This window comes from Acanthopagrus latus, chromosome 15, assembly GCF_904848185.1.
Source record: "Acanthopagrus latus isolate v.2019 chromosome 15, fAcaLat1.1, whole genome shotgun sequence".
Classification (NCBI taxonomy): domain Eukaryota; kingdom Metazoa; phylum Chordata; class Actinopteri; order Spariformes; family Sparidae; genus Acanthopagrus; species Acanthopagrus latus.
The window spans coordinates 16,318,598-16,335,244 of NC_051053.1; the positions used below are offsets into that span (position 1 = coordinate 16,318,598).

The 16,647-nt window shown below is 39.4% G+C and overlaps 1 protein-coding gene across 6 annotated transcripts in view; it reads right to left on the reverse strand.

Annotated features, from left to right (window-relative positions):
• xpo1b (exportin 1 (CRM1 homolog, yeast) b) overlaps positions 1-16,647 on the reverse strand; it is a 29,069-nt gene that overhangs the window by 3,056 nt on the left and 9,366 nt on the right. For 5 of the 6 annotated variants that reach the window (XM_037122958.1, XM_037122960.1, XM_037122955.1 and 2 more), the window contains 17 exons: positions 16,287-16,348; positions 14,214-14,258; positions 10,980-11,161; positions 9,039-9,087; positions 8,808-8,927; positions 8,519-8,647; positions 8,283-8,441; positions 7,934-8,131; positions 7,062-7,200; positions 5,817-5,998; positions 5,524-5,680; positions 4,576-4,739; positions 4,334-4,468; positions 4,025-4,217; positions 2,485-2,591; positions 1,768-1,962; positions 199-367 (listed from right to left, as the gene is read on the reverse strand). In XM_037122958.1, the coding sequence (XP_036978853.1) occupies positions 199-367; positions 1,768-1,962; positions 2,485-2,591; positions 4,025-4,217; positions 4,334-4,468; positions 4,576-4,739; positions 5,524-5,680; positions 5,817-5,998; positions 7,062-7,200; positions 7,934-8,131; positions 8,283-8,441; positions 8,519-8,647; positions 8,808-8,927; positions 9,039-9,087; positions 10,980-11,161; positions 14,214-14,258; positions 16,287-16,348 (2,385 nt within the window). The remainder of the gene's footprint in view (positions 1-198; positions 368-1,767; positions 1,963-2,484; positions 2,592-4,024; positions 4,218-4,333; positions 4,469-4,575; positions 4,740-5,523; positions 5,681-5,816; positions 5,999-7,061; positions 7,201-7,933; positions 8,132-8,282; positions 8,442-8,518; positions 8,648-8,807; positions 8,928-9,038; positions 9,088-10,979; positions 11,162-14,213; positions 14,259-16,286; positions 16,349-16,647) is intronic. The other variant, XM_037122956.1, reaches the window with a different exon arrangement.

Sequence of the window (16,647 nt, forward strand, 5' to 3'; positions counted from 1 at the left end):
CACCTTTTAAACAAACAGGTTTTTTTCTGTTTGAAGATGATCCCCACCTGCCACTCACTCTGTCCTCATGACAAGATAAAACACAACGCTCAGATCTGGTTTACACCATTTAGTATTTATGCTCGAGGGGTTGTTGCTCTAAGTGAACATTAATAGACGTAGTAAAATTTGTATGTGCGTGTTTATCAGCAGCCTTACCAGTGTCAGCCACATTCCTCATGGTGTGTTTGAAGGCCCAGATGATGGAATCCAGCACCAGTTTGAACTGGGCAGGGGGGATGGCGAGGAACGCGGGGAAGCAGTGAGAGTTTACAGCTTGCAGTAAGTAGAAGAAGTGGGTCCTGTGTTCTGGATACTCCTCAAAGTTCTAGAAGAACAAACATAATAAGACAGTAGGGTTTACTATTACTACTACTACATACTGTAATTGTCCACATCTGGTCAATACTCACTCAAAGCAATTAAAATAACAACTTTAACAAGCAGACGTGAGCTGTGTGGTGAGCGCTTGGCAGATTTCTTAAGTCCTGGGTTTTGTCCAGCTCTCCAGCTGAAACAACCTGCCAGTAAATTTAGTCCTCAAAGACAATGATTGCGCAACATTATAAAATAAGATAGTAAAGCACAGTTAAATGCTCAGAGTGAAGATGATTTCTATCGGAAAGTTTCAGGTATTTATGAAAGAGACCAAGGCCCAATCCCAATTGTACTCCAATAGACTGGGGTACAATAGAAAGGTTGTGCACCACTGGTCCGAGTTAGATATGGTCATCAAGTCTGACTGTACTGAGCAACATTCGATAAGTCAATGGGCAGAGCAGGTAACCTACACTGGGTCCGCAACACATTATTTTACCCATAGTCCTTCTGTGGGTCAATCAGGCCCTGAAAGGGTCATGTTTACATTTTTAGTGTTGCCGTTCATTCCTTCAAACATCAAAAATGGAGCATGGGAAACTTTCTCTACAGGCTTTCTGCAGGCTCAAACTGGTTTGCCTTCTGTTTTTTTCAACAAGCAGTTGAGAAACTTGACAGGCTGCCATATTTCAGCTGTAACCTTTTTTTTTACCCATTACAAATTCCACAAAAATACGACAGATCCTCTCTTCAGGTTGCCTGCGACTTTAAAGCCTCTACTGGAAAATGGCTGCAGGACACTCTCTGATCAAGGAAAACCCAACTGCAACTACCGATGAAATAAACTGTATGGAGTAAATGACCTATCCTTGGAGACTACAATATAAATATACATGAACCACCATATGAAAATACTGGGAAAATACATTTACAGGATATTTCTTCATCTAAGATTGACTTTTAAAATGTCATTAAAAGTTTTTGCATGGTGTTGCATATGCTAATTGATATCCAAAATACATTTTATCTTGGCTTTGTACCAACAATAGCCTATTAGGTCAAAGTGCACAACACTGTGCTGATTAGCAGAGTGCAGTGAAAGCCACATGATATTGCTTATCTATGTGCAAATGAAACCCGCTAACTCAAATGTTTGTGTTGTTGATTCAGCACCTGAGTCATCAACTTCAGTACTCAAAGTGTTTATATTTTCACTGCAGCGGTCAAAGATCTGATTCTGACAAATGCTAATTAATTTATTGTGCTCACTCCCTGTATCACATGTTTAGAAAAGTTATCAAATAGCAATCCCCACAGATAAAACAGTCTAACACACTGTGTTCAGCTGTTATTTACTGGATATTCAGTGCACTTAGAATGTATGTGTGGTTGATCATAACTGTGCCTCACCTTGTTGATCATGTTCAGGGTGCACTCGAAGACGGCATCAAAGATTTGAGGTATCTCACTGGTGATGTGTCCCCCCAGCTTGTTGACAATGGTTGCCATGGTGCTGAGGACCTCAGGCTCACGGGCAGCGGGAACATTGCGCTGGTAGTCAATGAGGACGGCGTCCAGCAGCGGTGGAACAAAGTTCTCCCCTACCTGGAAAAGCAATGGGAGGGATCAGCAGGGATCAACACCCAACAACAGATGGGGGAAAAAACACAATCAGCTGCTACAGAAACAGCACTTCTTGGAGGCCTAGTCTGACGGGTATGTTACAAAAATGTGCACACATCTGTGAGAAAAATGACTGGTCCTTGCTGGCAGACACACTATGAATAATAATTGTTATGCAGATAAAAACACAGCTGAGGGCACAAACAGTCAAGTCTGCCACAATGAAATTAAATTGTGGTGTTTGATCTAAAAATACTACCTGGATTAGTTCTACCTTTCTACTGTCTACCATTGATTGCTACAGTGTGTGAGGAGCTCCTGAAGACAGACAAGAGTAAAAATATATCAAGTTGTTTTTGTTCAAGACCATGTTAACTTTTTTCTGGAGTAAAGTGTGTATAAGACTTAATTTTATTTGCACTACAGTGGAATGTTCATCATCACAAACAAGGGCCGTTGTTCCTTCCGACAACTTCCAGAACAACATCAGAGCGATGTTCTCACCATCTGTGGGTCGTTTGATCGGCTGACCCAGCCGGAGATCAGTTTCAATGTCTCTCGTTTCACCGTTCTCATACTTCGGATCAAGGGCTGTTTTGTCACCATCTCACCTGTAACACAAAGGAGACACACAGTGAAGTTAGAACATGAAGAAAGCTAATCTAATAATGTATTGTTTTCTTGTGAAGAGCGAAACCCAAAGGCCTGAACGTTTGCAGACATGTTTGTGCATCACAATTCCTCTTGTTTGCTGCACATCTGAGCTAAATTGCTTACCATAACACTTTGAGATAATGTTCAAATAGTGACAGGGGATACTAAGCTACTGTTACTCTCCCTTCAAGACCATATTTCAGGTTGAACTAAGCCACTACAACATTTAGGCCATTGTAGGCAATGTTGCACATCATTTAGAAGGACTGCTTTATGCATTATTAGATTAACAGACTTTCTGCTGAGGAAATTAATTTTCTTGATTCTTTATCAGATATTCAATTCACTTGGTTATCCCTAAATACCCATTCCTTCATGATCCACCACAGAAACACCATCACAGCTGATATTACATAGAACTTAAAAGAATTGCCCATTCCCACAGATAAGGATGCATTATCATGTGAGGGGATTCAATCACAATCAAATTACTTGTTTCCGTTCTTTTCAAAAGTCATCTGCTTTGCCCTGTACTATCAATTTTATTCTATAAAGAAATATCATAGTCAGCCTGAACAACATATCATCCTCAAAAGGTTAAGCTGAACAGGACTGCTCCTTGCATGGATCACCATGTCTTTCTAAACCAATGAATGTACAAAAATATCTGATACTTGATGGTTACTGACACATCAGGCAGCACCTCTCATCCTATTTAAGCACAGAAAGACTAAGAGATGAGTCACCAAAACAGGCGCGTGCAAGAAAAAGAAAGAAAGAACTGGCCTACAAACAAAATGCCTTACTGAATGACAAAATGCTAAACAAGCACAACATGATTTTTGTTTTTGTTTGTAGCTTCATCTTTCATTTCTACACTTTGAACGTGACGTTTTAACACAGTTCTGAACGCAGTAGGGTATTTCTCCAACCTGGCAACACACTGAGGCCATGCTGGATTTACACAAAGGACGGCATGCCTAAACAACAATGAAGCAACACGTCTCTGCAGTGTACCAGATCTGTACACAGGTTTTAACAACACAAATAAGTCTGGCACAAAAAAGCCTCAGCAGTGTTCAGCTACAGTTTAAACACATTCATGCCCTACAGACACAGCGGATCATTTGTGTGAGATGCTAAAGACATCAGACTGTCCCCCTTTCATCTTTTCAGCGATGCTCCTCCAGAGTTTCCACCTGTCTGCCACCTTGATGTTCTTTGACATCAACTTCATCTCATCAATGTCACAGGTTATCAGCCACCTCACTATTATCACCGTCATCAAGTGTATGTAACAAGTTTTGTGTAAGTGACATCAGGTGTAAAGGACAATGAGACAGCTCAACAGACATGTTATTGAGTCAGCTGTATGATTGCAAACACACACCTCCCTTACCATTTGTCTGAATGGCAGCAGAGATGTTCTCGCTGAGGCACTTGTAGACGTTGAGCATGTCAAGGTAGATCCGTCCCAGCTGGATGACAAACGGGTGTCCCACAGCCTTACAGGCTCTGACGTTGGTCTTCAGGATGCTGCCCAGTTGTTTCACAGTCTCTGGGTCCTTCAAGATGTCCACGTTCTGAAGGAGCAGCAGATTAGAGATTAACTCACTATACTTGTTTATCTATCACAGACATGTAGAATCTTTTATTGGTTGACATTTTTCAGTATTTGGTCATGTATTTAATCTCTTACCTTCGTGGCCTGCTGGATGATGCTGTCCCACACTTGATTGGGCAGCAGCATGTATTTTTCTATCAGGTGCTCTTGTACAGCCTGATCTGTCTGGGCCCCGATCATATAACCTACTGCCTCGTAGAATGTGTGCACCTGGACACAACCAGAGAAACCAATCTCAAGAAGAGTTCTTATAATACTGTGACTGTGATGAATCTGAAAGAGTCGATGTAAATGCCCATTAGTGTTCATGCACTGACCTGTTGAGGCTGAAGGTCACAGATGATGGTGTTGATATTATTAAGAATCTCGTCGATGAAGGGCATCACCTCTCCCACCTGCACCTGGATAAAATGGCGCCGGCACTTCTGGGCGATCTTGATGAAGGTGTCACAGGCCATGTCCTGAACACCATCATGGGTCTCTGATGAAGAAGAGACATGGAGGGGACACACAGTTTCATCAAAATGTACATCATTTCAAAATGTGTTATTTATTGATGCAATATTTTCAAACCAACAAATTAGAGCTGCACAATATATTGTTTGAGCATCGTCATTGCATATTGTATGTGTGTGCAATAGTCACATCGCAGGGCCTGCTGTGTAGGGGGCAAATGAACTCATCTAATTTCAAGGGTACCTGACACACACTGTGCATGCAGGCTCCACCGATCACATTAGTTCTTTATCAGTGTGCCGCAGCAGACCACCCCCCTGCACATGGAGTGAGTCGCTGGTAACAACATTGAAAAATGAGCAACAAACAAGAGAAAATCACAGATAACGAAAACGTGGTGCCAAAAAGAAAAGCAACGTCAGTTATCTGGAATTATTTCGGCTACAAGAAGGATGATATTGACCAAACACGTGTTCTGTGTCGACAGTGGCTTGCATCTGTTACCACAATGAGAGGTAACACAACTAATTTGTTTGACCATTTGCGTCGGTATCACACAGCTCAGTACAACAAAAAAGAGGTAAGCTCGGTGCAGGTTGATTGTACACAAGATAGCAGCAGTGCAGCATAACATAAAGTGCCATTCAGGTCATTTGATGAAAATTCCTGTATTTTTTTTAAATATTGCAATATATATCGCAATGTCAATTTCAGTTTCCAATATCGTGCAGCCCTACAACAAATACAACATTCCAAAACACAATCAATACATCAAGTTAAAAAAAAAAAAATTAACCCTCATCTCTCACCATGCATGAACTCAAAGAGTTTGTTGACCACAGTTTTGAGGAACTTCCAGTGAGCTCTGAGAAAGCGTGGATACTGGCCAACAATGTACATAATGTTGGAGGCTATGATGGCCTTGTTGTCCTTCCCTCTCTTCTGCTCGCACAGACCCAAAAGATCCTGAGACAAAAAAAGGCAAAGAACCTGGAATCAGTGTTTTTTTTCTATACAGTGGCTTCTAAATTATTAAGCATCACAGTGGTATCAAAAACAGCCATTTGAGTAAATATTTTTTTACAGATGTATAGTATATTACCTTGATGACAGTGACCAGGAACCTCTTCTCATCCTCCTCGTGCATAGCCCCGCTGATGGAGCCGATGGCCCAGCACAGTGTGTTAAGGTTCTTCCAGGACCACTCAGTACCGTTCACCTGGTTGTGAAGCTTTTCTGTCATTATGCGCTCTGTGTCTGCATAGTCCAGATGAGTGAGGTACACTACAGGATGACAGAGCAAAAAGTAAGTTAGTATTACCCGCATGTCTCAATATTTTTTAAACTTAAACCCATAAGCAAAAAAGCCTGATTAAGGTATTTTGAAGCCATAAAAAAAAAAAACCTTAATCAGTGACAGTGAGCCCGCTATTTCAGCATACAACACCTATAATCTTCTTCTGACTCAGTCCTAAACACAGTAGAAGTCGCTCCATTTAATGTAGCCCCGTTGTGTTTCTTTTTTAATGTCTCTTATTGTGTCCTGTTCTTAACCATGCTACATTGATTTTAATGCATGTTTTTTGCATGTGAAAGCAAAGATACATTTCTGCTTTTTGTACATAACAAGGTAAACAATCAAGTATTTTCTTTTTCTGTCTCTATACAGTTGTAAACAAGGACACAGTATGAACATGAAAAAAGGTTTATGAACAAAGACAGTGAGATTTTCTGCCAGCGTGATGACACTGATCAATATATTGATCAAAACACTATTACCAGCAGCTGGTGCTTTACAGCTATTATAAGAGTCAGTATAATATGCGGCTGGAATAAACAATTAGTTCCATTGTTGATTGATCTGCTGATTATTTCTATTATTAATTTACATAATAATTTCTCAAGCCAAAAGTAAAGTCTTCAAATTTCTTAATTTGTCCACCCAACAGACTAAAACCCCAAGAGTCCTCATTATCTATTATAATGAAGAAGAAAAGAAACAAACCCTCACATTAAAGAGACTAAAACCGGCAAATTATTCACTGAAAATATTCTCAAAACCTGGTGTCAAAATAGTTGGCAATTGGTTTTCTTCCGATCACCTAATCAACTGGTCATTGTAGGTCTAGTATAATCATTATAATGATTATAATTATTTCAATCTTGTTTAGAAAGTACGAAGGAAACTGAAAAAAAACAAAACAAAAACATTTAATGAATGAAAAAAATATTGGACAATATAAATTAGAAGCTGTACAAAAACCTTATCATTCACATTTTAAAGACATTTCACAATGAAACGCTGACAGCAGATGTGATCATTGAAGCTATTATCATTAAATCATACCAAGGGTTTCCCTCATGTTCTTGTAGAGGTTGATAGAATCGGTGTCCTTCATGAACTCTCTGACCACCTCTCCCTGGTCATTCTCCACCACCAACACCTCCTCTGGCTTTGCCATCCGACTTACCATCAGCAGACGCACCTGCCACGAGAGATAAACACCTGTCAGCACATACACACGTCCCAGAGCAGCAAGACTGGGCTGACACTTGCGCGACACACACACACACACACACACACACACACACACACACACACACACACACACACACACACACACACACACACACACACACACACACACACACACACACACACACACCGCTGTGCATCCTGTATGGGCATAAATGTTAGACGATAATATACCAAGAGACACACACACACACACACAAGCACGTGCGCGCACACACACACACACACACAGTGATATGAAACTAAAAATATCACCTAAGACTGAGGCTATATAAGTTCTTACAATTTGAAACACATCTGCATTCTTTAACATTTCGCTGCTCTGCCACCTTTAACTTGTCACTAAGAAATGCTTCCATCTGTAAATATAATCCTCTCTCATAGAAGTGATTCAAAATGTATTTATGCATATACACACATTTAAAGCTGTACTTGGACTTTTAAATTTTGTTCCAACCTAAACTAAAAAAAATAATGATTAAAAGAAATGTTTTTTATTAATAATGTTAGATTCATAAATTAAACAATATGGCTGTGTTGACATCCAAACGATGTATTAATTAAATGAATCACATCGCATCACATTGAAACCAGACTGTGTGCAAAAGGCAGGAACAAAGAGGCTAGGGGAGCTTTAATTTTTATCAGTTCAGTTGAGTTCAGAGTGATTGGCGTGTGTGTACCTTGGAGAGAACAGGAAGATAGAGCTGTCTGCGTGGCGGTACGTCAAAGTGCTGGTTGCCAGAGAGCAGGGGGGACGTGGATGTAGAGAAGGGACTCTCTCTGTAGAGCTCAGCAGCCAAATGGTTCCAATACTCCAGACAAATCTTAAAGATCTCGGTCTCTTCAACCTCTGACACCAGCAGCATGTAGTGGAGGGCCTGAAACAGGACCAAAGGACCAGTTAGACCAAGGCTGATCAACATGAGAAACCTTTTAGACCCATTTATTTATCTGTTTATTCTACAGTATTTTCTCATGTGCCTCAAACAACTGTATCTTGTTCTTGGAACTGACTGCACTCTCACTTACCTCCATTAACGTTTCTCTGAGGTTGAGCCGCTTCTCAATAAGCTGCCCGTGCTCTTTAAGGAACGTACAAAGGAACAGACTGAGGTTCTGAATGAAGTTCTGCTCGTCATCTTTCCCGTTGGCGTAGGCCAGCCGAATGTTGGTATTCAGAGGCAGCATCTGAACAGATATGTGTCATTAGTATCTCTGCAATAAGAAATGTGAAGCGTATCATTGGAGCCTTTTGTTTAACTGACCTGTTTGAGTTGACACATGGTCAGGGTGAAGAGTGTGACAAACTGCTCCTCATACTGGCTAACGCTCACACCGGCAATCTCTGTGAGGCACTTCAGTGTCACGTTGCGAAACATGGGCACGTTCAAGAACTGAAAACATGTGAAACAGACGTTTAGTTCAGTGTGTGTAACAAGAGCAATTACGTTTGGTATTTTTATGCTTGCTTCTCACTGCTTACAAATCCATGTTGGAGGATTTCTTTAGCAAACAACTGAGCTCAAGTAAACTTGTTAGGTAGCATCTGTGTACCTTATACACCAATGTGCTGATCAGTTTGGTTTCAAAGATATATCCCAAAGGAATCCAGTTGAGAAAACGTAAAAGCGTCTCCAGAGTTGCGTGGACCAGGGGGGCGTTCTGGGAATTTTCCTAAGGTGCAACCAATGACATGATAATCAGATGAAGATCAAACTAAGGTGTTGACCAGATTATGAAAATTATACAATGATGTCAAAAAGGAAGAGATGAAAATATGCATACCATAACAAACTGACAGAGCTGGAATATCTGGGAGAATTCATTGCACATGCTGAGAGAAAAGAAGACAGATACAGTAAGCTTCAAATACATTTGACTCACCCTACATTTGAGAGATTCAGATATTAATTTATCTTTCAAGAGATCATCTTGAAATTAAACTGTAAAAGGTCCAAATTTACTTCATCTCAATGCTTCATGTTAAACACATCTCTATACAATGTGATAGACTGACCACGGTCATCCGCTGAGCTAAACCTGACACATCCTGAGGCCATTGTGATCAAGTTGTTTAAAAGTTGATGGTTAAAAGAAATCAGATTAATGATGACATTTCCTTTTCTAGGCTTCTGATATTTTGCCCAGAAGGTCAGTTTTTCTCCTGTGAAGTGTATTAATGTTTTTTAATGAGGTTGTCATTATTTCAGTCAAGGTAATTTCCTCTAAAATAAGACACAGCAGGAAAAATCCTAAACTTCTGTATCAAAGCATGAAAGACTGTATTTTTGACTGGAGAATCTAATATTCAAAGTCACACAGTTGCCTTTACTAAGCCTCTGTGACACAACAAAGGCTAACACATCTGTGTGTAAAACAGTTGTGTTAGCCTAGTCAAATTTAGTGGTGTGGTGGATGTATTAGTTATGAGGATGCTTCTGCTATACAAATCTCCTACTGCACACAATCCACAGAAGAATTCTGGAGATATTTGCAATTCAGACTGTACAGAAGAAGATATCTGATGTGCAATAGAGTTTTTCCATGCGTACGTGCTAGCTCGGCTTGACTTGCCACATCAGCCTAGAGCCGCAGAGATTTGCATTTCCATTACAGCGGAATACCTACTTGAAAGTGTGTCTTTTACCAATGGCATACTTTTGTTGCACTGCCAATTCAGTTCTAAACATGTTTAATTTCTCCTGTTATCAAGAGATTTAAACATTTTTATCATGAAGCAGCAGCATCAGGAAATTTGTTTTTCTTTCTTTGTATTTTGCTGTTTGAATTTTGTTTTATTGAATGTTTTAAATTGATTTTTCTTATCATTGTTTTATTCTGATGTCCCTCTGTAAAGTGTATATAAAGTAAATAATTTTTATTATTATTATCATCATCATCATCATCATCATCATCATCATCATCATCACCACTACTACTACTACTACTACTACTACTACTACTACTACTACTACTACTACTACTACTACTACTACTATCATTATTATTAAATGTTTGGCTTTCACCAGCTGTAATTTAACATGACTTCTGCAAAATACCAACTTTTACAGCTTTAACCTTAGTCAAAAGACTTTAACCACACTAAGCATCTGAATAAGGAAAGGGCAAAAGGAAGTGTTGCTTAACCTGGAAAATACAAATACAGTTAACCATGGTCAATAAGCGACAATAGTTTTCTAAACTGTGTGGCCAAACAGACTGACTGGACAGCTCATTTATATTGTTTGTGCAAGCTGTGCACAATGGACTGCACAACTGCATGTAATTAAGGCAGCACACAAATGTTGTTTTGTGGTGATAAAAGTGTCAACAACAAGAGGAAAACATCCAGTGCACCGAAAAAGAAGTATGTAATGTTGTGATCTGTATCGAACAGATTTACATTACTGGATTAATGTGGCAATTTTGAAAATGCCAACTCACTGACACCGTATTCTACAATGCTCTTAAAATTTCTGGGATAATGTGGACTCTTGCATGTTCACAAAGCTACATGTTTGAAAGTATTGACTGTAATGTGAAATTCTACATAGTCTGTCTTTCTGAAACACTCACTTTGCAGGCTTGTAGGTCAATTCTACTATATAATTTACACACACCAAAATGTCAGGTTTTTCAGCAAAGCCTTAAAAACAAGTTCCTGGAGCCTTGTTACAGTAAACATGATTGTGCTTCCAGAGGTTTATGAACATGCAGCATGCTGACCTGTCTTTTAAGTGTTTGGCCTTGACCTGGGTCATCTGACCACTGGAGAAGTCGAAGACCTCCTCGCTGAGCAGCTTGAGAATGACCATGTTGTTCTGACAAAGGCTCTCACTGGTACGACTCGCCCCCACGATGTCACTGATGAAGGTGGGCCAGTGTTTGGGCCACTCCTGCTTCAGGATCTACACACACACACACACACACACACACACACACACACACACACACACACACACACACACACACACACACACACACACACACACACACACACTTTGGTGTTAGATGGTTCAGAAATGACATTTCCACTGAGAAAGACATGTGATCTGAAAATGAAAAATTGAGAGGATGAATCTGTGACTCTTGCTAAAAATAACAACTCCTCCTTTATATCTCAATTCAAGCCTGTGCTCCTGTTTCTGCTTTCTAGCAGAAGATTTTACTGTGATCGTATTGTTGTAAAACAGCTGAAAATGGTAAAATCTGTTTATGGAGGCACATGATACAAGCAAAGCTCACACTACTACAAATACAACATATATGTGGACAAACATTTAAAACACAGCCTCGTGAGGACAAGTGGGGAATCTGGAGCTCTACAGTCCCTGAAGGCCAAAACGATGTTAGCTCAGCTGACGCAGGCAGTGACTCATTCTCACTGGCATTAATGCAAAGTCACTCATGTAGCCAGTGAGCCTGTTGCTGTCTCTCTCACACGTATATCAAAAGGCACACGCGCATCAAGAAGGTGACAGAAATGCATTTACATTCAGGAGCAAGATTCAGAATATGGACACCAATAGGTCACTATATTCTAATTTGTTAGTCTCAAGGTCCTTCTGATATCCTTCTCAATGACTGACCAGTGTCCTGAAGTGGTCTGCTCTAGTTTGTTGATTAGACAGCACAGGGCAGTGAACAGCTCATTTCTACAGCCCGGTGTTTATGGGATTCAGCACTCTCCTGTAGTAAGGGTACAATTATCACTGACACCATTTGTTATATAATATGTTGTTCTGTGTTTGTATTGTGTCTAGAGATGTTGCATCCTTATGTTTCCATACAAACAGATACACACTGTTTCTCGTCTCAAGACGATCCTCTTTCCAAACATGAGGCCACAGCGACATTTTATATACATTTGCCACCTTGCCAGAGACATTCAAGGAGAATTCATATTTTAAAATCTGAGTCCTGAACGTAACTGACACAGACAGTTTTAGAGTCAGATAGACCATTTAAGAGTGACATCTTCAGGTTAGAAAGTATCACTACAAAAGCTGAGGGAAGCTTTGAACGTTTAAACTTAACCCGATGATCCGGAAATTCTATTTAAAAAGAAGTCTGTCAGCATATCCATCTCTTATTATATGAATGTGCTGTGTTTCACATTCAGGTGTGCTAAACTAGCCAACACAGAGGAAATGTCAACATTAGAATCATGAATGTAGTGAAAAGATTATAATTTTATTCATTTTTCACATTGCTCTGTACAGACCCCTTCACTGTAGCTACAGGCCTCTCTATATTAAGCACAGGATTCCCACAACTTTCAAATTGAAGTACTTTTAAAATACTCTAAATGCCCTGTACAGCAAGGTTTGAAACATGGGATGCAGAAAATTTCAGTGACAAAAATTGTTGTTTTTATGTCTTATGTTAAGAAGTAGCTAATAACCTGTAGTTTATGCACACCTGGATGCAAGAGAGGCTGACATGTACTAAGCCAAGATGGACGATTTAATATTCCACAGCTCTAATAAGATTTGTTGTGTCCTCTCTGAACCCTTGTGGAACATGCACTGCAAATTGCAATCGGGTTCTGTGTCTTCCACAGAGACTATAAAAACATCTCACTGTTTGTTTATTACTGGTGGACTGAAAACCAACTTTTAAGGTGTAAACAGCCATCTGCTGTATTGTAGTTTGTAAATGCTGCACATGTAAAGTTAATGAAAGCAATTAGGCTTCATATTATGATTCTATGTATCTGCTAGAATGTCACCGATACTGATAAATAGCCAATAACATACATTTCCCAATATCGGGCCGATACTGATGCACAACATATATCGGGTCGGTATGTGGAAACCTTGGACCTGTTTTATTTTGAATCTCTCAAGACAGAAGGCTTCATTAGTTTACAATATTTCATTGTTCAGAGGTGTCTAACTCACCTCTATTTTAATCATCTGCATAAACCCTCCGTAACCACAGTGACAAGTTAGGCTGTGACAAACTAACCAGCGACCATGAGAGCCATATTGTTGCGTTTTTGTTCAATGCACTTTGTAATGCAAGCTGAGACCATGTCGGTCTTCAGAAGGACCAGATATTGTACTGTATAGTGCACTCTGTTTCAGTAAGTGCCTTAGTACTCGTCAGTGGCTTTCAATTGTCCTCAGCAATGAGTCAGATATGAGTAGCTGGCTAGAACTGAATTTCGGCTCTGGTGTGCTCTCTTGCTGTCAATGTGGATAACTTCAATGAAACTGTTTGCTGCCACTTCTTTGTGCCTCTCCACAATTCAATCACATGCAACACAGTGTAGAATTAGAAAAACATCCCAGTATTTCAACAAAAGAAACTGACAGCAGGGGTACCAACAACGATGGGTTACAGTAACGGCTAGGCTTCCAATAGATAGCACTGATCAATTCAAAAACAGTTGCAAACTGGCTTGAGGCAACCCAAACAAAAGTACAAAAACATTTATAATTGTAAACTTCTCAGTAAAACTGACTGAGTGTAATCACAATCAACATGGCCAAGTATGTGTACACATACAAGGATTTCAATAGACTTACGCAGGAATAGACATTACAGCTAAAATGGGGTTCATAATGTTGGTAAGAACATCCAAAACCTAGGTCTTAGGCTTTATTAAGGCAGAAAGCCTCTGCTTAATGCCATATTGACAAAGATCAAGTGCTTTCACTTTGTATCCTGTTTGCATTTGAAGTTTCTCATGCTTCAAGTCAATTGTCAGAGTGTCTGAAAATAAAAAAGAAACACACCAGAACGAACACTTTCAGGCTTTTAAACGCACTCAATTCAACAATGCAAAAGCCCATTACTAAAAATGACGGCTGAAGAAGAGAGAAATGTATTTACTTTTCTGCAGTCTTAAGGTTTTGCAGATGCGGATCTGAACTTTGAAAACAGCTGAGATAAGGTTCTAAAAGGAGTTTAAATAGTTAATTCATTGCGTTGTCGTTTGTATTGACTGCTTACCTGAACAAGGATCATGTTCAGCTTTCCAATGTACACCTTTTCTTTCTATTAAAAAACAAAAGAGAACAAAAACAAAAATGAGTGCAAGTCATACAGTCTCAGTTTCAAGGCACAAGCCTTCGGTCATTTCATCACATCATTAAAAATTTAATTTGTAAAATGGGAAACATTTTGAAATCTAATACAATAAAAATATCAAAATGAAAGGTTAGAGGTCACAAATCAAACGGCTAGACAATTAAGGATGCCATGAAAAAGATGGGTGTGTCATCATTTATAAAATCCTTGCACCCGAATGTGAAACCTCAATTCACTTACTGTTCAGACAAGACAGTATGTTCAACTTATAACAAATAACTTCAGAAAAGTCAGTTTAATGGGTTTAATGTGCAGATTTGTAAACACCTGTAACATGTCTGGTAAGCTGCGTTCACAGCATGAAGTTGGTTATCAATTACTCATGTTCAAGTGGTTGTGTGTCATTTAGTGACAGAAATGGGTTTGATTTTAACCCAAACCCTTTTCAAGGTTACATCCATCGGCTAAACTCTAGTTAAGCACTGTTTAGTTTTTTTGAGGTAGATTTTAAGTTTATTTTTCTTTCAGTTTTACTTTCGTATTATCAGCAGCGCCAGTTGAGCTGGTTTTGTTTTCACCATCTGTGTCTCTGTGTCAGTAATTATGGAAAAATCTGGTTCTTGCAACACCTATGCTACTTTAACACCAAAAATTTGCATGTGTATGTAGATTTTTTAAAGCATGGGTAAACACACTGAAAATAGCCTATTGACAAATGTTGTCTGCTGTGTGTCACATTTGCCATTGTGAATACAACCGAAAAAACTAGGAACAGTAGAAGGTGGCAGATTATATGCCGCATCGTACTACATCCAGACAATAATAAACTTGTTTTAAAAAGTCTTACTGACATTCTGAACTGAAAACAGAAGTTGTGAAAGAGTACACATCTTGCTTCTTTCTCATCTCTGGACAACTTGGAGTTACAATTGATTTAACTTGGGAGTCAATGCTGATTGTACCTATTCACACTGAAGACATAAGCCAGATGTTAGCAGGTGTTGGGGTACTATTGTAGCGAGTGCTACTGAAGAAGAAGGCTTGCATAATTTGACATGTGTCTTTATATGTCTGTGGACAGATTTTTGTGTAGTTCAGACAAAACTGAAGGCTGAGTTTGAAGATGGGTGTCATGTGATTCATTAGTTGCTCTATACTCATAGCCTGGAATGTCAATAGATACTGTTGATGTGTCGATGGGTGTCAAATCTGGCGTGATGCTATTGTGACAGTCTCTAGTTTTACAATAGTGTGAGTACTTATTATAGCACATACAATATTTTCAGTCTTAGGTGCTGGTATTTAATTACCTATAAAAGTACTGCTATTCAATAGGAAATAAGATTAAACTGTAACTTAACACTTGAGTTAGGCTGTGCAGCTCTGTACACACATAAATGACAAGGCCTACGCCTTCTCAAACTTGGGTTATACAGCAGAGAGACCGCCTACCAAAGTGACTTTCTGAAAGCTGCTGTAACCACTAATGGATATGAATTTCGATACACTTCATTTCATTTTAAAGCTGAATCACATTAGACAGCTGCTAATAAATCAGAGACATCAATCAAAAAGCGAAAGATTTTAAACCCAGTCCCACTTTGAGTTGAATTCTTACAGTTTAACAGTTTTGCACAGGACAGTCAAATGATGCACTCTCTTCTGTAAGTTAAACACACTCTTACCAACTCAACCCTCTGGCTGTTGGTGTGATCAAGTCTGTTAAAAACACTTTCAAAAGCAGCTGAAGTCACCGTCTTTGGTCTGGACAACACAGCACTATGGTTACCAGCATTACTCATGGCTGTCCTGGGATTGGCTAAGAGAACTGACTGCTAACATGCTGCTCTGATGCACCATAAACATAAAAACATGAAGGACATTCACTTCCATTTTTTTTAAAAAAAACAGTCTGAATTGTTTGGCCAGCTTCTCTGTTAAAGTTGAGGTCCTTCTCTAATGCCCCCATGTAAATTACAGTCAAATTTTACTCACCTCCACATTTGATGCATCTGATGAAGTCTTGATAATGAGACCAACTACATATTTTTTTATACCTGGCAAACACACAAAGCAGAAGAGCACTGTTAGCATGCTCCAATACAATGTTAATGAAAACACATTCTGACATGAGTAAGCTGCCTGGAGCAGGTTACTCAGTAACCCTAACACGGTCTCTTGGCTCATAACGAGCTGATCTGACTATCTATCCCAGTAAATTTGTACTTCCATTTACATACACTTGCAAAGCCTGCCGATAAACACATGGATGTGGGCTGCAGCTGCCGCTGAACTTCTACAGGGCAAAAGTTTCGGTCAGTTCAGTGGAAGCTACATTTCCCCAGGTGATTTCATA